This window comes from Zootermopsis nevadensis, unplaced genomic scaffold, assembly GCF_977971745.1.
Source record: "Zootermopsis nevadensis isolate Lab colony 2312 unplaced genomic scaffold, Znev_1.0 Znev_ptg000071l, whole genome shotgun sequence".
NCBI lineage: Eukaryota > Metazoa > Arthropoda > Insecta > Blattodea > Termopsidae > Zootermopsis > Zootermopsis nevadensis.
The window spans coordinates 1-20,875 of record NW_028259202.1 but is presented as its reverse complement, the minus strand read 5'-3'; the positions used below and the strand labels follow the sequence as shown (position 1 = coordinate 20,875).

Here is a 20,875-nt window from a genome sequence, read left to right as displayed (position 1 = left end):
TACATTCGTTGGCAACTTTTTAGGTAGTAGGATTTGAGGTTGTGTTATCGTTTTGTATGTTGGGCAGTCTGTGCGAAATATGTTAAGTGTGTTTGCATTTCATTTTATGATGATTCTATTAACTGCTTGCATATTGGTCAATGCAGAACATTGCTGTGAGGTTTGTAAATTTAGGCAAAACCCGGGTGCACTTTGAACAGGTTCACAGATGGAGTTAGTATGGCTGTGGGGATTATTCTGTGCGATTATTCGTAGTCCACCAGTGACGGTTGTGTGGTTTTAGAGACTAACAGTCTTTAATGTCAGCTCAGTGTGTTTAGTTGTGCTTGTGCCTGTAGAATTTAGGGATTGGGTATTTGTGAATTTCGGATCGTATTTTGTAGATTGGAATAGTCGAAAAAGCAGTTGGTTATATAAATCTTCATATTTTCTTATTCCGAGTAGCTATTTTCTTGCCTTTGTATACGCCATTAAGTAGGCCCAAGGCAAGAAGGGGTTGTAATTTAAATGGACAGTTTGCGCTGAGGATACTGTTCTTGATATAAACGCAAAGATAGCGATTATGTTTCGTCATCAGAATAAATAGCAAAAGAAAATACAAGTCCTTAGAAAACGTGGCCAAGTTCAGTAATAAATCAATACTTCGCGAAGAAATGGAGCGACAGTAACAAATCAGAATTTAATTCATGAAGAAATTAAGAGCAGAATAAATTTCGGTAAGACTTTCCACCATTCGGTTCAGATTCTTTTGCATTCCTACTGCTAGAAAACTTGAACATTTTATGGACATTTATTTTAGGCGTTTTTTACGACAGTTTTTAACTTTGTCTGTCACTTAGGTTAAAACATGGATTATGAGTGAGAATGGGATACTGATGAGAATGTTTGGAGCTAAGTGAAAAGAAATTGTTGGAGGAGGAGGAGGTAGTTGAGGTATGTATAATACATAACAGGGTTTTGCTAAATCTGAAGGGATGACTTGGAAGTCCTAGGCATAGATGGGAGAGTATTAAAATGGAAATTAAAGAAATAGGATGCAGGGTATTAATTGAATTCCTGTGACTCAGGATAGGGTGCATTTGTGGGCTTTTATGAAAACTAATGAACTTTTCACATTACAGAAAGTAGAATTTCTCCAGTAACTAAGCATCTTTTAGGTTCATGAGAAGAGCTCTGCTGGTTGTGATTAGTTAAATTACTTTTTATGTGTAAACCATACTACATTTTAAGAATTACAGATTGCAATAAAAGTTAAATTGTGTGAACTCTGCAGATTTTCAGTGGCTGTGATGGTTGTACGACAAGTTCGTGTTTCAGTGATTGTGTAATCTGCTTTATTAAGTGAGTGTGATAGGTTGTTACAAATGTTTAAACTTTATGCAGGGCTCAATTTGAACTAGTGAATTTTCTGCTGCATCAACAAGGAATACCATGTCTACAACAGCAGGAGATGAAGACTCAAGTGTTCGAGTGGCTGTCAGGTTGGTTCATCAGCTTTTTGTTAATTTTAATCTGGATTACATGGATGATGGATATTGGGTGTTGTGGTCCAGGTACTGTTGCAAATAATCAATGAATTCTGATCCATCTCTAGGAGATTGGTTCTGCAAAATTTAAGTACATCATGAAGATTACCTGTTCAGAGAACTCCATTTGCCAGCATAAAGTTGTAGGACACCCAGAGTATTAGAATAGAATAGTATTTATTTACATTCCATTTATTCTTCATAGGCCTAAGCCAAGGATGTAGAATATGTCATAATACAAATACAATACAGCAGATTAAATACAAATTTTTAACAGCTGTTTACAAACATGTCTGATATAATACAGTATTATACTATAAAATAATTGTATCAATAAATCATCATGTATGTATGTAATAGCTGACAATTGTTGTTTAAAGTAAATTATTCTACTGTGTAGATACTGTAAGTGATACTTAGCCTAAATACTTTTATGTCACAATGTAAACTTTTTATGCTAGGAGGAAGATTATTGAATAATTTAATTCCAGTGTAGTAAACTCCTTTTTCATATTTGCTGAGGTTAGTTTTTGGCACATGAAGGTTATGTCTTGTATTTTCATTATGCACATCTGAGTTCGTTTGAAAAATTTCCGTGTTGTCCACAACAAATGATAATGAAAATAAGAATTTTCTGGCAAGTGGGAGAATATTAAACTTCTTAAATAATTCTCTACAAGAGACTCTCCTTTTAACATCTGTCATTATTGTAATGACTTTCTTTTGGACATGAAATACTTTTTTCTGTCTGGTGAATTTTCCCAGAATATTAATCCATATGACACAATGGAATGGAAGCAAATTAGATTAATTTTAAAGTTTATTTTTTCTATGATTGTTAAGAAGAGTTTGCTATGAGTTTATGACTCTTTATTACATTGTCATTTTTATTTATTGATGGGGTGTTCTGTTGAATATTTACTTTGTTCCCTTTTAACAATTTTCCAGACCGATTTTACTTGATCATCAGACTCCGGTGCCTGTCTGTTGTAATGCATACATTTGGCGTCTTTAATGACGCCAGTTAAAATTTTGAAATATTTCCTGAAGTGAATTTTCCTTGTTATGTTGCTGCTAGATTTAGACTTTGTTTATGTTTACAAGATGTTCTGCTGCGTTTTGTTATTCATTCATTATTATCAAACACCCTTTGTTCTGTTTTGGTGGGAAAACTTGTTTCATAAGTTCTTAAGATGTTCAGGAATGTGTTATATTTCAATCTGCATCATGTTTGCTTGATACTGATTCCCAATTTTCATTACTTAGACTGTTGTAAATTCTTTAATAGTGTTATTATTTATAAGTCTTATTTTGTATCCAATAATTGTGACCGTTGGAAATTGATTTTTATGTTTTTCATGACCAGAAGATGAACATCGTGATCATGTAGCCCATTTACCACTCATCCAACAGAAATATGATCTTTCCTGAAACTGTTTATAAAACATTATCATTATTAAGTGATGTTAGTAGGGAGTTCAGACAAATCTGTGGCAACTTTTCAGTAAGATAATCAATGTCTGTGTTCAACCTCAGAACTTAGTTCACACAAAACACTGTTTTTCAGGTACTGTAATTAAAAATAAATTATATGTAACAAGCAGTAAAACAAAAGTTCGCAGATGTAATTTCACACGTTTGCCAGTTTTGAACAAGAGAAAATGTCAGTAAATCAGAGAATATTACTTCCTCAAAGCAAAAAACACCTACTACCTGGTCTACATTTTATGTGGCTGCGGTCGTGCTTGCATTGCGTGGTCGGCTGGTGCTCCGTTGATATGGGTGGGCGGGTGTTGTGCCCGTTCTTCCGGTGGGTGACCGGCGAATCAGTTTCAGTGCCGCTAGTAACAGCGAACTACGAATATTTCTCGTCACTAATACATGCTATTACATTAATTATTCTTACTTTAAATCACAAAAGGTTCAAAGTGACTTACTTGTGCTTGCAGGCAAGCTTCACATCTCGTTAACATGTTTCGAAATACTCGACGAAGCTCTTCTTGGGAAATTGCCTAATATTTCCTTTAAGTGCTTCTGCAGTGTGCGAATTGTTTACATAAACTTTGTTCTTCAGCATGCCCCACAGGTAAAAATCACGAGTTTTTAAGTCTGGGGAACGCGGAGGCCACAGATCGATAACTTGTTCACCAAGCACTTCTCTTAATGCTGACATCGACCGATCAGCTGTGTGAGCTGTAGCATTGTCTTGCATGAAGAAACCGCAAGTAATTTCTTCATCGGTATTTTCTCGGAAAAAGGGTCTAACTATTAAATTTACATAACGTTCACAATTTATCCGCACACTGCAGAAACACTTAAAGAAAATATTCGACAATTTCCCAAGAAGAGCTTCGTCGAGTATTTCGAAACATGTTAACGAGATGTGAAGTTGCCTGCAAGCACAAGGAAGTCACTTTGAACATCTTTTGTGGTTTAAGGTAAAAACAATTAATGTTAGCCTGAATTAGGATGGTAATGTTTTAATACTAATGTGAAATTTATGTAGTACTTAGTGTTGGAAATAAATGTCTATAGTCTTAGGGAGCAAGCTGTAGCCTCATAGACGAAATATCATATCAGCTGAGTATGTTTAAGCTGACGACAGCATCCTTGTGAACTTGCCTTGCTCCATTCCAAGCCACGCTACCACATTAGTAGGACTATACCTAAATAAATCTATCCAAAATATAACGTTACATTAGCATTTTGGGTGCATAAGCGTATAATTTTTAAACACCTTCTTGGATTTTAGAACCCAGCTTTCAGTTTCATAGCTGTCCAAAATTGAAGGAAAAGATCGTATTTTCCACGCACAGCTCGACGACCCGCACGTCTTCGGAGCGGAAGTTGCAATGCCCCTCCGTCACGCCCAGCCATTCTCTCTCACTCTCGCCCTCATAGTTCCACCTCTTGGTTAATTGGCGCGTTGTCCGGTGGACAGGAAGTTCCGAGGCAAGAATTTCCATCTGATGTGCCAGAATCTTTGTTGCTCTCGTGCTCTCTTCTTCATGGTTGCTTCACTCAATCTTTTATTTCTAGTGATGTCCCATTAATCGTTTGTAGCGAAATGAACAACTTGTAGACCCAATGCGGTTAAAGTCAGCACGCCCTGTTCTTTGACAGCAGTCGTGATGTGCCGTCCCATTGATTTCAAGTGGGCCACCTGCCTCTTGTCACCACAGTCTCCAGCAGTTACAGAAGGGGGGAAAAAGAGTCTGTACCAACTTCATTCTCACCGTGATAGTTTACGGTCAAGATGGCGGCACTTTGGCCGAAAGCTGACTCTGCAGAGAAGCGGGAGGGCTGAGCCCGGCCCGCCGCTTCGCGGTGAAACAGAATGCCGTTCTGTGTGTCAAGGCGGCTTATTACGCCTCTTGAAATGTCAGCCACGCCTTGCTTGCACTACAGTTGATCTGTCTGACGACGAAATCGTTCAAAAACGCGGCGGACGTATGTTACTGGCACGTACAGCAGCACGAGCCATTTTTCTCCGCAAGGTTGTAAACACCAGGGTTTTCCCTGCCGTGACGTGTGGAGGGATTAGGCAGAATAATCGGGTGACATAAGCAAGCGATCGTGGGTCGTCCAGAACAGTAGTACAAGTCATTATTCGGTACAGAAATTAATTTTCCACCAGGTCAAACCGGTTCACATGTTTGGCATACACAGAAACACTTTTTGCCACGTAATGGAAACACCGTGCGCACACTTTCCTGAACAGTTAGTGTTTATGGACAATTGTCTGCAGTTCCAGTGCTTGTGCACGCCTTGGATGCAGTATCAGTCTGAAATATCGCGGTTTCCCAATAGCCTCATCGACACGCAACTCGACAGCTGTCAGATGCACGTGAGCAAATGGTCGGTCAGCGGCTTTCTCTCGGCCTTCGGTAATATTGCACCAATCATACGGACTTGCACGTGTTCACGGACGGATCTTCGCCATTTTAAGCGCTCGACCTGCGGAGAATTTCTACCGGCTGCAGTTTCTCTTTTGTCAGAAATACGATGTTGCATTGTTACAGGCCCTGAAGCCTTCTTGTGCAGATCGTCACGTGAGAACGCGGAGGGTAAAAGGTTGCGAGTGGGAGTGGGGGCAGTGCTCACAAACGAAAAGAGTATTTAATGGGAAAATAAACTTACGAATGAAGAAGGTAATTTTTTTTTAAGAAAAGAAACTGGTATTTGCTACTGAGCCTCCTTCCTTTTCGTTTGCGGCAAGGTCATGCCTGCGCCTGCAGCCGTTGATTGCACGAAATGTAGAAGGTGCGTGATGTGGGGAGAGCGATTCATCCCGCTGTGTTTTGAGTAAAATGGAGCATTGCGACACGGCACGTCGGAATTCTGCTGCTGTCTTGCAGATGGATCCTGCTCTTATCTGGTGCTACGAACATTGCAATAAAATGTAAGACTTGAGGTTCTCACAGCGGTGAGTATGAAGATTTCTGTCTTCTGGGTTATTGCGCAATAACCCAGAAGACAGAAATCTTCATTGCAATAAAATGTTTTCGAAATTCCACCCGTAACTTTAAAGATGTTATTCAGCCGAGTAATTTTGTAAGAGGAACCATAACCACCGCGTACAACGAAGTATTCACGTTGTCTGTCCCTTGGAATTCTTGTGGGAGTTTGCGTTTGTTCCATCTGTTAAAGAAAAGTGTTTTTTTCTCTTTCGACCTTCACGTAATTGCACTCAGCTTGTGTACTTTAGAGTTTGCTTAGAAGCAATAAGACGTAGGCAAATCGAAGCCTCGGGTAAAACAGAAGATCTGCGATGCCGCGGCCACTCCGCTAGACCAAATATTTCGTTTACCAGCAACCGTGAAGGTCGTCGCTTCTGTGTGAAGGTCGGCATCGTTGTTTCGGCATACGTAGTATTGGCGGGAGGTTAAGTGAAACTGTCTTCCCGTCTCTCAGTATTTGAACAGTATTTATTTAACTCGTGGTGCTTGGAATAGTCGAGGCCTGTCCGGAGGTAAAATCCAGGCATCATTTTTTCGGGTGTTGTGGAAAAACCACGCAGAAAGCCAGTCGCTAAAACAAGCAAGTCGTAGCCGGAATACCGACCATGCCGCCCAGGCAGCTGATGCGCCCCGTCCACACTCCGCGTTCTGCCGTAACGAAACAACTCAGCGCTGAGAATCGTGTGTGGGCGAGGCGGCGCGCAATTTTGGCGAACGCCTACAACGTCCTTCGCCGTTCGCTTAAAAACCGAACATCAGCTAATGTCGACAGCAACATCGCCCACATACGCGCATTCGCTGTTACGACACGTTCGTTGCGTTAAGGCAAGATGTAGAAATGTGGGCCGGGCTTAAGAACGGCTGTCGTGCCTTCTCCGCGACCGTGATGGTTGAAAATCGGCGAGGGAATCAGTTGATAAGCAGTTTTAATTTCTTATAGCGACTTGCAGAGCAGCGTCTCATAGAAGACGCACAGACCTTCCCTGTTACCTGAAGTATCAATGTCTTGTTCGTTGCTTCCTCGTCAGGTCACGCGTTGCCAAACGTTTCGCGAACAGGAGCAGACGATTTAGATGCGAATTAGTGTTCCAGAGTGAACACGTCATGTTTGTACCCACTGAGCTTTTCCAGCGGCTTACCAACATCGGTTGTCGTGAGCGGAGAGTCACGTGAGTCGTTTGCGAGGGGGTGGACCCGATTCTGATTTAATGTTTCTTAAATTCGCCGCCACTCAGAGCCACGAGCGAACCCGTTACCAGTACCACTTTTAATAAAGAAAGGTAAAATCTATTGCGTGTAAAGTTTTTAAAGATATTTAATAGGCCAATACGCTGCAAGGAGAAAACTGAATTAAATCTTTGACGCATCTGTCGTCCTCCTCAGTTTTATAAGAACGCGGAAGGATTGTTTTGCGAAGGCGAATACTCCGCAGTAGAAGGTCGAAGGCACCCGTTTCGAATCCCGGCCGAGGTGTTGGCTATTCTGAGAGTGCCGAGGTGTCTCTTCGGGGGGGGTGTCGTTATTATACTTTCAAATAGGGCGTACCATTCATGATCGTCTCATTCCAGTCGACCCATGCAGTGAAACAGCGTCGTTAAACAGAGAGGTTCACCGTTAAGAATAAAAAGTGATATTTCAGTGGCCGAATATTGACTCCAGTTGATTCTTAACCAATTTCCTTTTTCGCTATTTCACTTCCATGAAATACTGGAGCTTCACGTCGACCCAGAAATTAAAGAGGGAAACAAATTTCTGCACGCAGTTTCCGTCAGAAGTTAGTCGGGCGGAAGTGACAAGAGGAGTTGGCAATTCGTGCCTGCACAACAGCGGACTATTTGCTAGCGGGACAGTGTTTTTCTTTCTGCAACCTACGCTCTTTGGCCGCGTTTTTGTATTCTCATTTGTTGACGCTGTCGAAGGAAACGCGTACCTCGCCTACACGATGTTACCTTATGAGGTCACACGCGAGTTTCGAGATGCTAACTACGTCAAACCTTCACAGATGATTGTCTCAACACCGAGTTCTATGCGAAGCTGTTTCTAAAACGTCACCAGCCCAAGCAGAGGCTGCAGGGATGTGCTGTGTGGAATTAATTGTCGCTTCGTCTCATAATCCAATCTCTCTGCTCACCTTTTCTCCCCCCCCCACCTCTTTTATTTTTTCTTTCTGTTATTATCTTGTGTTCTTTGTACCTTGATCACCTCCATTGTCCACAGAACAGTGTGTAGAAATTTCTGATAACTTTTATATCACAAATGTGAATGATCTGGAACCGACGACAAACCATAGCACATGCCAGACGACACTGCTAATATCTTATTATTTATTTATTTAGTGTTCTGTCTGAGGACAGGTCCATATATACAGGATCCTTCCATCCTTTTCTCTTCTCGGACTGGGACCTGTTCATATACGTTCTTGGCAGATGATCCAGAAGTGGTTTGCCATTGCCTTCTTCTGTGTGTGAATGGAGTAATTGTTGGGGTGCCACGGAGAAACCGGGGAAGCCCCCGGAGGAAAACTCCGTGTTGCCTAGACCACGGCCTTGCCCAACACAAGTTATAAATTCGATATGATGATTTCATAATGTATGTGTAATTACAATCTCAAAATTAAACCCACGCCGTCAGTTACAAACTAAGTGAGCCACTAGTTCTTTAAGTTACTGCCGTAAAGGCTGTTTCTGCACCGTTAATTGAGATACATCCGAATGATTACAAAATGTAGGTAAGGATTGCGTTCATTCCGATGCGCTGGACGCTCCGTTTTGGAGCAGTTTGGCGTACAGCAGGTAAGGGGGCTGCTCCGATGTCGCCAGAAGGTGGTCAGAACGCGATAGCCGCCTTGTCCACGGATGCATTTCAAACGTGACTCCGTTCACGCGTCTGGACTAAGGCTCGAAAGGTGACGTAGATCGTACATAATCTCTTCTGTTACGACGTAACTTTCATAATTACATCATCAAATAAGTTGTACATCCTTGGCTGTTCAGTTGTCGGCCAAGGCCACTCGGGAAATAAAACACGGAACTGATGTTTCTGTTAGCTTACGTGGATTTCGCTAAGTGAAATGGCCGCGTGATACATCGAAGCCATCGTCAAAAAGAATATTCGTAGGCGAGCGTGAACTGCTTAGTTCTTTAAGATACATAGATAATAACTTCTGTTTAGTTTCGTCGAATTTGCCGATGGATTGATTATGTTCTCTGGTTTCGTTGCTTCAACCACGAACTGTGGGCATTTCTAACACCAGCCCTGAGAATTGTTCACATCGTGATTCTGTCAGGATCTCTTGTAATAAACGTCTTTTGAAAAGTCATCGTGAAATGCTTCGACAATGTACACAGAATGTGCTGAAACGTTACCTCGCCGTGCGATCAGCTGATTTCCGCGTGCTTCGTGCGAGTCCCCGCAATCAGACAACGGAAGCTAAAAGAAAACATTTTCATATACAGGGAGTCCTAAAAAGTTGTTCGCACGCATTCAGTGAATGAAATTGAGATATTTTAAGAAACTAAACCATTGCATACGTCGGCATTGGCACTTGGCGAATCTAGTCGTGTAAGGCACCTTCCCGGTACAGTCCACAGCAGAGAGCAGCTGACTGACAAGGCTAATATTCCGTATTGTAATGTGTATACATGTTTTGGGATGCTGGCACAGTGCAGAATTGGTCTTTGTTGCCGATATTTCGAAGGAACCTGCTTACCCGATCTTCAGGGGGAAGTGTGAAGGGCAGTGATCCCGCACTTCGCATGTTATTTTTTGAAACGCCGGCGACGCAGCCCACTTGCGCGTGGGGCCAGCAACTAACTAACATTTCCCATTGCCAGTTAGTCGGCACTTCCTGCCTCATAAGTGTGCTAACGTTTTTGCCGTCCAGATGACTGGCTCCAGAAAGAGCCCTTTGTTTGCGTGGGAGGGCGGAAGCTCCGGAATCAACCGGCCAGGCAGGGAGGCTGACACGGGGTGCACGCTGGCGATTTTGGGATAACCTCACTCACCCCGCAGCGTCTGCCACCCCAAACCAAACAAACAATCGTTCGATATTCCACGAAAATATATAAGTTGTATTGTAACAGAAAAATAAAGTCGATCCAGTTTTTATCACGTGTCGACACGGTGCGATGACGGGCTGAGTATCGCCGAGGCTTCGGACATCTCAATCTTATAGGCGAAGTACATGTTTGGGTTTGCGTATGGAAGGATTACAGATATCCGAAACGTCGGCGATACAACCCAGTTCTATACTGTGCCATCACAAAAACAGGATCAGTGTTGGAAATGAACGGCTGCGAAAGCCAGAAATTGTGGGTGTATCCGAAATGCGTTTCATTCATGATTATTGACCTTAAACACGGCCATAATACGTTTTCTCTATCTGCCCCTCCACAGCAGAAGGAACTATTCCTACTACAATTCCAGGGAATAAAGCTTTCGTGTGGTAATGAGTAATGTGTAATGCATGATCAGGCATATGATAAGCCTTGGGGCAATGGACTGATAAGAAATGGAAGTATTTGTCGGATTTTCCCACATTTAGTTGTGTGCAGTAATAGTTTTGGATAAAACAATTAGAAGTCTGATAAATCCTTCATCAGGGTGCTTTCCTGGTTTTGAAACCAGAATGTTTCTCAGAATTACATACACAACTTACACAACCTCTCTGATTTTATACAGCCTATAAATTGAAATGGTGAATGTATGTTATTCATTTTTCTAAACCGATTGGAGAACAACAAAGTTTTTTTTCAGACTTTAAATCTTAGCTCCTCCATAATTTTCTTTTCTACTCCTTTAAGCAACTGTGTTCAAAAATAAGGTACTTGTGAGTTATCAGCACACATCACTTTAAAAGTAGGTTAGGTTAGGTTAGGTTAATGTGTGTGGATAAATGACACATACTTGAAAGTTATTATATTTTATTTAAATAAATTACAACTAACCTAACCTATTTTTAAAGCGATGTGTCCCAATAACCCACAAGTACCAGAAATAATATTATGTGTCACATCGTCATTATTTTAAATTTCAGAACTTCAGTAGTTGAAACGAAATTCATCTGTTCATTGTTACAGGATCAGACCGCAGATAGCACGGGAACTCATCGACATGTGTCGGATTTGTACCAGTGTTACGCCAGGCAAACCCCAGGTGACGCTGGGCTCAGACAAGGCCTTCACATATGATTATGTCTTTGACACGAATGTCCAGCAAGAGGATGTGTACACAACCTGTGTAGAAGCTCTTGTGAACGGATCTCTCGAAGGTTACAATGCAACTGTTTTGGCATATGGACAGGTGAGAATTTGTTATTATGAAAGCATTTTTTGGGAAATTCTTCACAGACTGTGTTTATCACTTTAGATTAAAGTAACCTACATTTCAGAATTCGTTTTCTTTATCCTCATGGACTCTGCGTCATACATAAATCTGGCTACACCACACATTCTGCATTTGTAACTCATGGGCCTCCTGTGTGTGTGTCAGAGCCTTGTTTGTTGTGTCTGCATCTTGTTAGTAATAGCTACGTGTCTTCTGCTGCAGTTCACGCATTCTTGTTTTTCTGAGTGATGCCTACCTTATCAGGGTTATGTCCAAATAGCAACCCCATTTCCACATCAGATTGAAAGTAGGCAGTAGATTCCTTCTAAACGCTGGGAAGCACCTCAAAGACTACATGGTGTTGCGTCCAAGGACACAATCAAAATATTATTCTGGTTGAATTCTTGGTTTTGAACAGTATCTTCTGTGAAAAACATGTTTTGTCATTAGTATGTTATGATATGTAGGATTTGAGGTTTCTGCTGCGGGGAGTCTGAAGACGGCTGCCTTCTGGGTTGTTGCGCCGTGTAATTTGGTAGTTTACTAACATTTCAGAGGTCCTTTCTGCCTTCATCATCAGGGCGATGATAGTGGAGGTAGCATAGATGTCTACCAGAATTCACAGCACAACAACCCAGAAGAATGTCATCATCATGTTGTGATATGTTTGTTTTATTACGTTGTTTTTCTTTGTTTTGGCACCGAGCCTACATTGTGCCAAAATTCAGAAGAACGTTATCATCCTCACTACCACGAAAACCTCAGATCTCATATGTTTGTTTTATATTTGTTTTGCAGACAGGATCTGGAAAAACATATACTATGGGCACCGGATTTGATGTGGAAGTCGAGTCGGAGCAGATTGGAATCGTCCCACGGGCAATACGTCACCTCTTCCATGGAATTCAGAACCGCGCAAACCAGGCTCAGGAAGCTGGTCAGCCAGCGCCAGAATTCAAAATAGTAGCACAGTTTATGGAACTGTACAATGAAGATATTATTGATTTATTTGATCATTCAAGGGGACAATATGCGGTAAGGGTGAATATAAAAAAGGTCTGTTGAAGATTTAAACAAGGTGCGGTGTAGCAAGGACTCCGTGTGGTGTGAATCAATTCAGTCAGATTTACTGATCATATTCGTCCACTATCTCTCATGGCGTTCACATCTTATTTCACAAACATTTATTATGTCTGTTTACATGAAGTGATTCAGGTTGATATTTTAGTAACACTAATAACATTGTATTTCTAAAATTGGAGTCTGATTCTGAAAAAAAGTTGTAAACTTACTTTTTAAGGTGTTCAGTTTTTCAAAGAAGAGTAGACAATAGGTGCAGAGTTGCCATACCAGAAGAATGTAATGCTTAGTATGTAGTAGTAGTAGTAGTAGAACAGTCAAGTTCCTGAAAAGTGTCTAGGAATATCACAATTATGTGGTCTGTCTCTTGGTTCAGCAAGGTGCCTTTTGCGTTGTACACTGTTGATTATACTCGTATACTCTGTACAATAGAAACCAGGCGCATGAATTTTTTTAAGTGCCAAACCAGAAGTAACGTAAATGTACAGCTGACATCATAACTCCGATCATTCGTAATCTTTTTGTATTTGTTTGTATGTGACTTTTTTTTGTATCTTCCATTAACTACGATGACTTATTCCTGATGGCCTTTAAACAAAGACACCAATATGTCTGCTTATTTTAGGAAAAATGAGAATTTATGTTTCTGTCTGTCTCTGCTCAGTCGTCCATGGTCCGTCATAGTCAGTTCTCTAGGGAAGAGAGTTATTGTTGGAATGGAGATTACGTGTATGAATTTTGATCCTGATGTCTGCATTTTTTCTTTTAATGATTGTGTTGTATTTGTAAAAATAATTGTTGGAATTTTTCTCTTGTATATTATTCATCTACGTGCTACAGACTCAAAATATACTTTGATATTCTGGCCCTTGTACAGGATTCTTTTAAGAGCTGACATTTTCAGTAAGATGTTCAGAATCTCTGAGCCCCAACCATGGATCTCATTCATCTTCACGTGGACTCAGTTATAGATTGCACATAATGCTGAGGTGAAGCAACTTCATCTGAAGTTGCTAAGACAAGGGTCAAAAGATCATCTCTTTTTCTTAGAGGGAGGTCAGGACAGGTTTCCTTCATGGTCCGTAAACTAGAACCGGCCCATCATTTGCAGAGCTGAATGTAGAGTTATCAGAGAAAATGACATCCGACTGGTGATCCACGCTGCCTTCGGCAAATGCTGGGCGGTTTAGTTTATGTTCATCGCTAATTACAGCCTTCACTGACCAGTGTATTTTAGTCTCAAAGCAACCAGCTACGCCGTTCTCTCCGGCAATGCCGGTAGCAGCCTCAAACGTGCTTGCACTGGCGAAAAGGTTCCTTTGAGCTTCGGCTGCTAACACAGCTTCCTGAGCTACGCTGGAATGCGCCATTACCCGGTTCCTCGACATCTTTATAGTTGTCCATCTACATGATATTTCTGTACTCATGCTCTTGCTGTGCGCCCTGGTCCACTATACTGTCCACCTCTAGCACTAGCACTTAGCCTGCCATCTTCAACAAGAGTGATGACTTGTTCATGGACAGAATTTTTGTTGGTAATGGTTCAAACCTGATATGTCAGCTATATTATAGAAGATTGACTGGCGAACATAAATGGACAAAATACACTGGGTGACTCAAAGTATGCTATACAAAATCATTTGTGTTTCTCATTTACATCAACAACCATAGGTCTACTGATGTGCAATTCAAATAACAAGTCAGAAATCACAAATGTAACCCACGATGAATTTAATTAAATTTGGTTAACGGTGACGTTGGTTGATCTCAGTGTAATGTTTGATTTATAATTGAGTCCATGCCGACAAATGAGATCCATGGTTGAGGCTCACAGATTCTGGATATCTAATTACAGATGTCAGGCCTTAAAACGAGTCACTTTAAGGGCAAATATATTGAATCGTATTTTGTATAAGTAATTTGAGTATTTTACAAAAACAAAAATGCTTCTAAGGTTTAACAAAAACAAAAATGCTTCTAAGGTTTAACAAATAAAACTATTTGTCTGCAGTCAGATTTGAACACAAAAGTTAGAATGTCAGCAAACAACAAATAATGGAAAAATAGAGTAAGTAACCGCCACCCTCACAGTTCTCTCCTCACTAATGTGACATAATATGGTAATAATATGAACGATAATACTGAGATTTACATATTGCTTGTTAACGACAAGTTACTGGACTTGATGAGATTTACAGAGAAACAACAGTTAGATGTTTTGTTTTAAATATGATGATCTGCTTGCTTCAATATCCATTTCTGGTATGAGTTCCACATAGAAGTTTTAAAACATATACGAGGTGCGATCGGAAAGTTTCAAGACTGTGTCAATAGAGGGCGAACCAGATGTAGTACGAGCTTCTGCCGCTAGGGGGTGCGGCCTACATTCATAGTGAATCAGTGTGCCAGCCGGCATCATCGAATTAGCATTTGTTTCTTAGTTACGGGCGTTTTGGTAGTGCATTACACCGACCCTCCTGCGATTTCGGAATGGCGGATTTTCATGAACAAAGAGTGTACATCAAATTTTGCCAAAGACTCGCCAAAACGGCTACGGAAACCTATGAAATGCTAAAGCAAGCATTTGGGGAGTCTGCAATGGGTCGTGCACAAACTTTTGTGTGGCATTCACGTTTTAAAAATGGCCGAACCTCTGTCGATGATGACGAGTGTTCTGGACGATCATCTTCGAGTACAACGCCCGAAAATGTTACGAAGATTCGGCAGGCCATTCACGAAGATCGACGTCGTACCATCAACGACTTGTGCGACATTGTTGGGATAGGCTATGGGACCTGTCAGCTGATTCTAAAGGAAGAACTCCACATGCGACGCATCCTGTCTGAGCACCAGAAGCAGAATCGACTTCTCGTTTGTCAGGAGCTCAAAGATCTTGCAAGAACCGACCCCAACTTCCTTTCTAAGCTCCGTGTGACTTCTTCATCATGCCAAAGATGAAAATTCAGCTAAAGGGAAGGAGATTTGAGATGATAGAAGAGATTCAGGCAGAATCGCAGATGGTGCTTGACAGGCTGACAAAGAAAGATTTCCAGGGATGCTTCCAGGCTTGGCAGCGGCGCTGGGATCGTTGTGTTCACTCCCAGGGGAACTAATTCGAGGGTGATGGATGAATTTAATACCTGAGATAAGTGTACGGGTTTTTATACGCACAGTCTGGAAACCTTTCGATCGCACCTCGTAGTTGTATATTATACGCGTGCCCCATTTTAATTAGTGTTTGTGCAAGTACAACATACAAGACAAAGAGATGCAGACCTCAGGATTTTAACTCTAATGCAATATTTACTTCAACGTTAGCCTGACACTGGTGACTGGCCTATGATGGAACATAAAGTGAAGATAGCCTATTAAGACAAAGATGGAAGGATACAGACTAAGCAAAGCCTGGTGTTTGTCTTCCCACCCAAACTATCTGCTTGACCACCTTCGTCAGTCAGCAGCTGCTGGTCTTCATCCACGGTGATGAGCATCGTCTGTTTTAGATCGTACGTGAACGTAGTCTGTACTATGTGAGATTTTAGGTTTTCACTGCATTGACAATGTTGAAGATGTTGTATTTGGTTCTTTTGCTATGTGGACTAGCCAATAAAAGCCAACTTTTTGGAGAAGTATCATGTCTTCATCTTCAGGACTAAAGTGACAATGCTGGGAATTGCTAAGCAGCATCCAGCAAAGAGGCAGGCTGCACTCTCCACCCTTGCTCAGTTAATTGTCTCTTCCAGATCTTTGTAAGGGAACCCTTACACTCTCAGACATTCAAAATGAATATGCCAATTGCAGTGCACGCTGAATGTTTGAGAACATGCGAAAGTCATCGTGGCTTATTTCTGAAAGCCATAGGCACACATGATGGAAGGAAGTGGTTGTGGCTTAGTGTGAGGTGTTGCCTTGAAGGACTGAGGTTGAGCATAAAGTACTTGTCTCAGGACATCTGTACTCCTGGCTGATAGGTAACCCAGGAATTCCCAATACTCAACTGCAATGTTCATTGCTTTGGGGTGTTTTAATTAACATTCAGATTCTTTAATTTCAGGGGAAGGGCGGAATTAAAATCCACGAAGATGCTTCTGGAGGCATTTATGTAATGGGAGTAACTATGAAGCCCATCATGTCGGCTGAGGATGCTCTTCAGTGCTTGCGCATGGGAGCACTCTCGAGGACAACGGCCAGCACCCAGATGAATTCTCAGTCTTCACGCTCACATGCAATATTCACACTTCACATTAAACAACAATGGATGGTGAAAGTGGAAGTGAGTACCTGCTGCTCAGAGTGCTGAGGTGTGTCTCATTGCCACCAGAATTGATCTCTGTGGTTAAATCTAAAATTGATTATGTGAACTGCAATGGAATTTCACTAACCTCATTTCTGGAATACACTTGGGGTAGAAATGATGTGAATTGCATCTTCTCCTAAGTGCTAATCTTCTCGGGTCTTCCTCTGTTCTGGTGGAGAGAGACTCATCACTCAAATCTTTCCAGCAAGTCAGTAGTTGCAGTGTCCTCAGTGGCAAATCAGACAAAGAGATTCAGTCTGCCTGTGCTCACCAGCCCACGTCAAAAGAATTTTAAATTTGTTGCCGGTGCTAGTACAGTTCTTGCATTTATTTACTTTGTTTCAGAATGTAGATGATGGGGACTGTGTGGTAGCAACTGATCCATCTAGTGAGTTTGAAACCCTTTCAGCCAAATTCCATTTTGTTGACCTAGCAGGGTCAGAACGCCTGAAGAGGACCGGAGCCACTGGTGAACGTGCAAAAGAGGGAATCTCAATAAACTGTGGTCTCGTAAGTTTTTATTTGTACCATATAATAATTTTATCTGTATGTTGATTCAGGCCTTCTGGGTCATGATGCTGTGAGATCTTGTTGCTCTTTACATCCAGAATAATTACTTGTACATTTCTTTAACAAAATCTGTATAGAAACATGCATTTTATGCTAAATATGCTGTTTCCATAAGTCTTATGGTTTTCAAGATAATTCAGCTAGACTTATCTTCATTGTGTTATCTGTACCGACTGACTGACAAGATTTGTAAGATAACCCCTAAAATTTGCATTCATAAGTTCAAAATTTGGATGCAATAACAGAACACATGAACTAGAATTATGCTATTCTTACATTTTCTAGCTTTTTCATCCTCGTGCACATTATAAGAACATCTGTACCGTTATTACTTATAGTTCTGCACGTTATCAAGTGTGTGAAATACTTTTATAAATTTATTTTAACTACCAGTATCTAAGCTGCTAGCCTTCACTATTTCAAAATGCAAGGGTTATTGTAATTCACCATTGAGAAGATTGTGGACTTTGGTCAGTGTTTGATTAAATTTTGGTTGCATGTCTTTACTTTTCTGGTATAACTTTCATGTTTCATATATTCAGAATTAATTATAGGCCCGTCACAATTCTTTGTGCATTTTTTGACTTTGCTTTTACAGTTGGCTTTGGGAAATGTGATATCAGCTCTCGGTGACAAGTCAAGAAAGGCGCTTCATGTGCCATACAGAGATTCAAAGCTTACAAGGTTGCTTCAGGACTCACTTGGAGGTAAGAATGCTCATGTGTTGCACTTCTCCTCCTCCTCTCTATTTTTTAACCAACTTATCTTCTTATGTGTTCTGAGTTAGTTATGGATGTAGTGATATAAGACTGGCTTTTATGGCAGCAAGAATTTGGATTACCAGACTGCCTTTCTGCTTACTGAACGACTCTTGCTCAGACAGGACTTCTGAATATCTGGCTGTGAACAAAGTTTAGTACTTCTTAAGGGAAGGATGGATTTTAGACAAAACGGAATATGAGTTACCACAAATACGACAACACGCGTTACAGTTAAGCGCTTTTCAAAAAGGGCAGAACACAGATGTAAGCTGAACACAGATAACTTTATTTCCTCTCATGACTTCTTGTTCTGACTAAACAGAAAATTAGATAACGTGAGAGAATGGGAATGACACAAGACATGGCCAAACAAACCAATAGAACGTGATATTTGGTCCAGGACATGAGATGACTTGAAGACAGTGGTCTGCAGAGGTACATGTAATGTGTATGTGCTGATAAGTACACATAATACACCAGCAACAGAAGACAACTTTTACGACAAACATGGAACTTTAAACTTAAATGGAAATGCTTTCAAGCTACAAATTGTGCAGGACTATAAGTTGCATGTGGGATACTTGGGCAAAGGAGACATAATGATGAAGAGTTAGTGAGTTCAATGGCAGATATGGAAATGGATAAAAACCTTTTTCCACCTGTTGGACCTTACTATTCTAAACAGCTTATTCCTCTTTAGATCATGTGATGCCACAGTTGAACATAGAAATGTGCAGCTAGTTCTTCTGCAAAACTTGACTGAAAATGCTGGGAGTTTACCGTGTTCCCATGGAGAGACTTGACTCGAGGTAAATTTCAGCAGTCACTTACCACTGCATTCCTCCAGAGTGAATTGTCACGCCCGTTTTGAATGTGGGATACACAAGAGCATGCTAATAAAATGTGGGGAGTGTTATATGGGGCAGCGCATTGGTGTTTTGAAGTGTACCATAAAAAACACAAAAGTGTAACATATTGAAGAGTGCTGGTAGCTTTTGAAGCCATAAAAAATCTCATAAAACATAAATGTAACAGAACATCTAATGTATTTTGCAATGTGTTCTGGTGAGTGAAATGCATGAAGCCCAGCGTATGGGTCATTTGTAGGATGGGGTACTAGGATTTAAAAGCCCAGCATGTGGGTCTTGCATAAAATGAAGATTGAGCACCATAAATGTTTACAGTAGTCCAGGGTTACAGCATGTATTATTAAAATTTGAATATTATTATATTAGAAATTAAGAAAATGTTATAATTAGTATATAATGTCCAATACTCTACTCTGTTCAAGCTAATCCTTCCATTGTAGTTAATTATTATTTTCAAAACAAAGGCATTAAATAAAATGTAACTTATGACTCATAGAACACAGAGTTTTTTTGTGAGTGTTATTAACTTTAATGTAACCAGTAATCTGATCTATTATCTGAATGATATATGAAATCATAGAAATGAACAATGCTCGACTGTTTGCAGGTAACAGCCGAACAATAATGATAGCATGTGTGTCACCCAGTGATTGTGACTTCATTGAAACACTGAATACGCTCAATTATGCTAACAGGGCACGAAATATCAAGAACAGGGTTGCCATAAATCAGGATAAATCATCTCGGACCATCGTTCTCTTACGACAAGAGATACAGCAGTTGCAGCTGGAACTGCTGGAATACAAACAGGTTTATTTCAAAGTTACATTATCAGTAGCAGTTATTGAACCAAACCTTTCACATCTTCTCAGACATGCATGAAATTATGTTCCTTTCCAGTGTATGATTGAGTGCAGCAGTTTTAAAATGAAGTCGGACCTTGTTTTGTGTCATGTGTTCAGATAAATGTATTCAAAGGGACATTAAAACTGCTTCAGTCCATTATAAGTCCTATAAATGAAGATGACAGTCTTCTGGGATATTGCATCAAGCAGGATGATCACCCTGATGATGGAGTCAGTAAGCACCTCTGAAACATCAGTCAACTTCTACAGGATGATTCCCAGCAGAATGTTGTCCTCTTCATACTCACCAACATGAGAACCAGAAATCTCTCATAAGTCTTACAGTTTTAAATTAAGATAAAATAAATTGGATCTGGTGTAATGTACATTGAAATAAGTGGAATTCTTAGAGACTGAAGGTGTGTAATACAAGACCTAGTGGTTCTTGAATATTATAGATACTAACTATTGGAAAGAGAGGGTTAGAATAAGGCATTGTTACTGGCCCCCCATTAAATATTTATTGCAATCTAATACAAAAATAAAGTATTTTCAAAGAAGTTATTCCTTAGGAACAGTGGCCACAAATGTTCCCGATGTTTCACTCGGGAAGTGATACGCTGCAAGGAAATTCAGAAAGAATAAATTCCAGAAAGTGCATAGTCTTCTCTAATATTTGGACTGTAATTTTCTGATATATTTTTTTGTTGTCACGTGTGTGTTTTGAATCTACAGTTAGATTGAAGGGGTCTGTATTGTTGAGAACATACAATTCTAACAATCTGAACAAATGGAACTTCTTTTGATTTCTTTGCACATAATGCGACAGTGTTTTTCCATGTTATAATACATTTTATTGCAAACTGACTGCTGAAATTTGCATTTTGTCATTTGATGGGAAGATTTTACTTTCAAGATTTATCTGATCCTCATCTGCCTCGTGGCTCCGTCCAGTTGTAGAATGTAATCGTCATAATTGGTATTCAGTTGGGGTAACAACCAGCTTTCCAACATGTCCAAAAATGAGTCACCAGTCACAGTTGCACCATTCTTTTGTGTATATCCTGTATAGTGAAAGTACAGTTTTGTTTTTTGTGGAAAAGTAAACATAAGCATGTAAGAATGTAGTGTTGCGTAGTATG

At 40.5% G+C, this 20,875-nt stretch overlaps 1 protein-coding gene across 7 annotated transcripts; it reads left to right on the top strand.

Annotated features, from left to right (window-relative positions):
* The first annotated feature begins 5 nt into the window (after positions 1-5).
* Positions 6-20,769, top strand: LOC110840370 (kinesin-like protein KIF21B). 7 transcript variants are annotated; one of them, XR_015532864.1, is made up of 10 exons: positions 8-716; positions 840-933; positions 1,384-1,481; positions 11,065-11,287; positions 12,110-12,346; positions 16,446-16,664; positions 17,034-17,198; positions 17,857-17,965; positions 18,720-18,828; positions 19,584-19,641. XR_015532864.1 is itself a non-coding variant. In XM_087341365.1 (9 exons), the coding sequence occupies exons 3-9, from the start codon at positions 1,432-1,434 to the stop codon at positions 19,768-19,770; spliced, it is 1,278 nt and encodes a 425-aa protein (XP_087197491.1). In that variant the 5' UTR covers positions 6-716; positions 840-933; positions 1,384-1,431; the 3' UTR covers positions 19,771-20,769. The 7 variants fall into 7 exon arrangements, 5 of the variants coding, with proteins under 5 accessions (XP_087197491.1, XP_087197492.1, XP_087197494.1 ...); XR_015532862.1 differs by having other exon boundaries at positions 19,496-19,641; XM_087341365.1 differs by lacking the exon at positions 18,720-18,828 and having other exon boundaries at positions 6-716; positions 19,496-20,769.
* The last annotated feature ends 106 nt before the right edge of the window (positions 20,770-20,875 follow it).

Excerpts from the sequence above, each read along its gene's own strand:
- LOC110840370 (XM_087341368.1), top strand. The coding sequence starts at position 1,432 with ATGTCTACAACAGCAGGAGATGAAGACTCAAGTGTTCGAGTGGCTGTC. Across the intron at positions 16,665-17,033 it reads AATGGATGGTGAAAGTGGAA|AATGTAGATGATGGGGACTG; the intron begins GTGAGTACCTGC and ends ACTTTGTTTCAG. Across the intron at positions 17,199-17,856 it reads TCTCAATAAACTGTGGTCTC|TTGGCTTTGGGAAATGTGAT; the intron begins GTAAGTTTTTAT and ends TTGCTTTTACAG.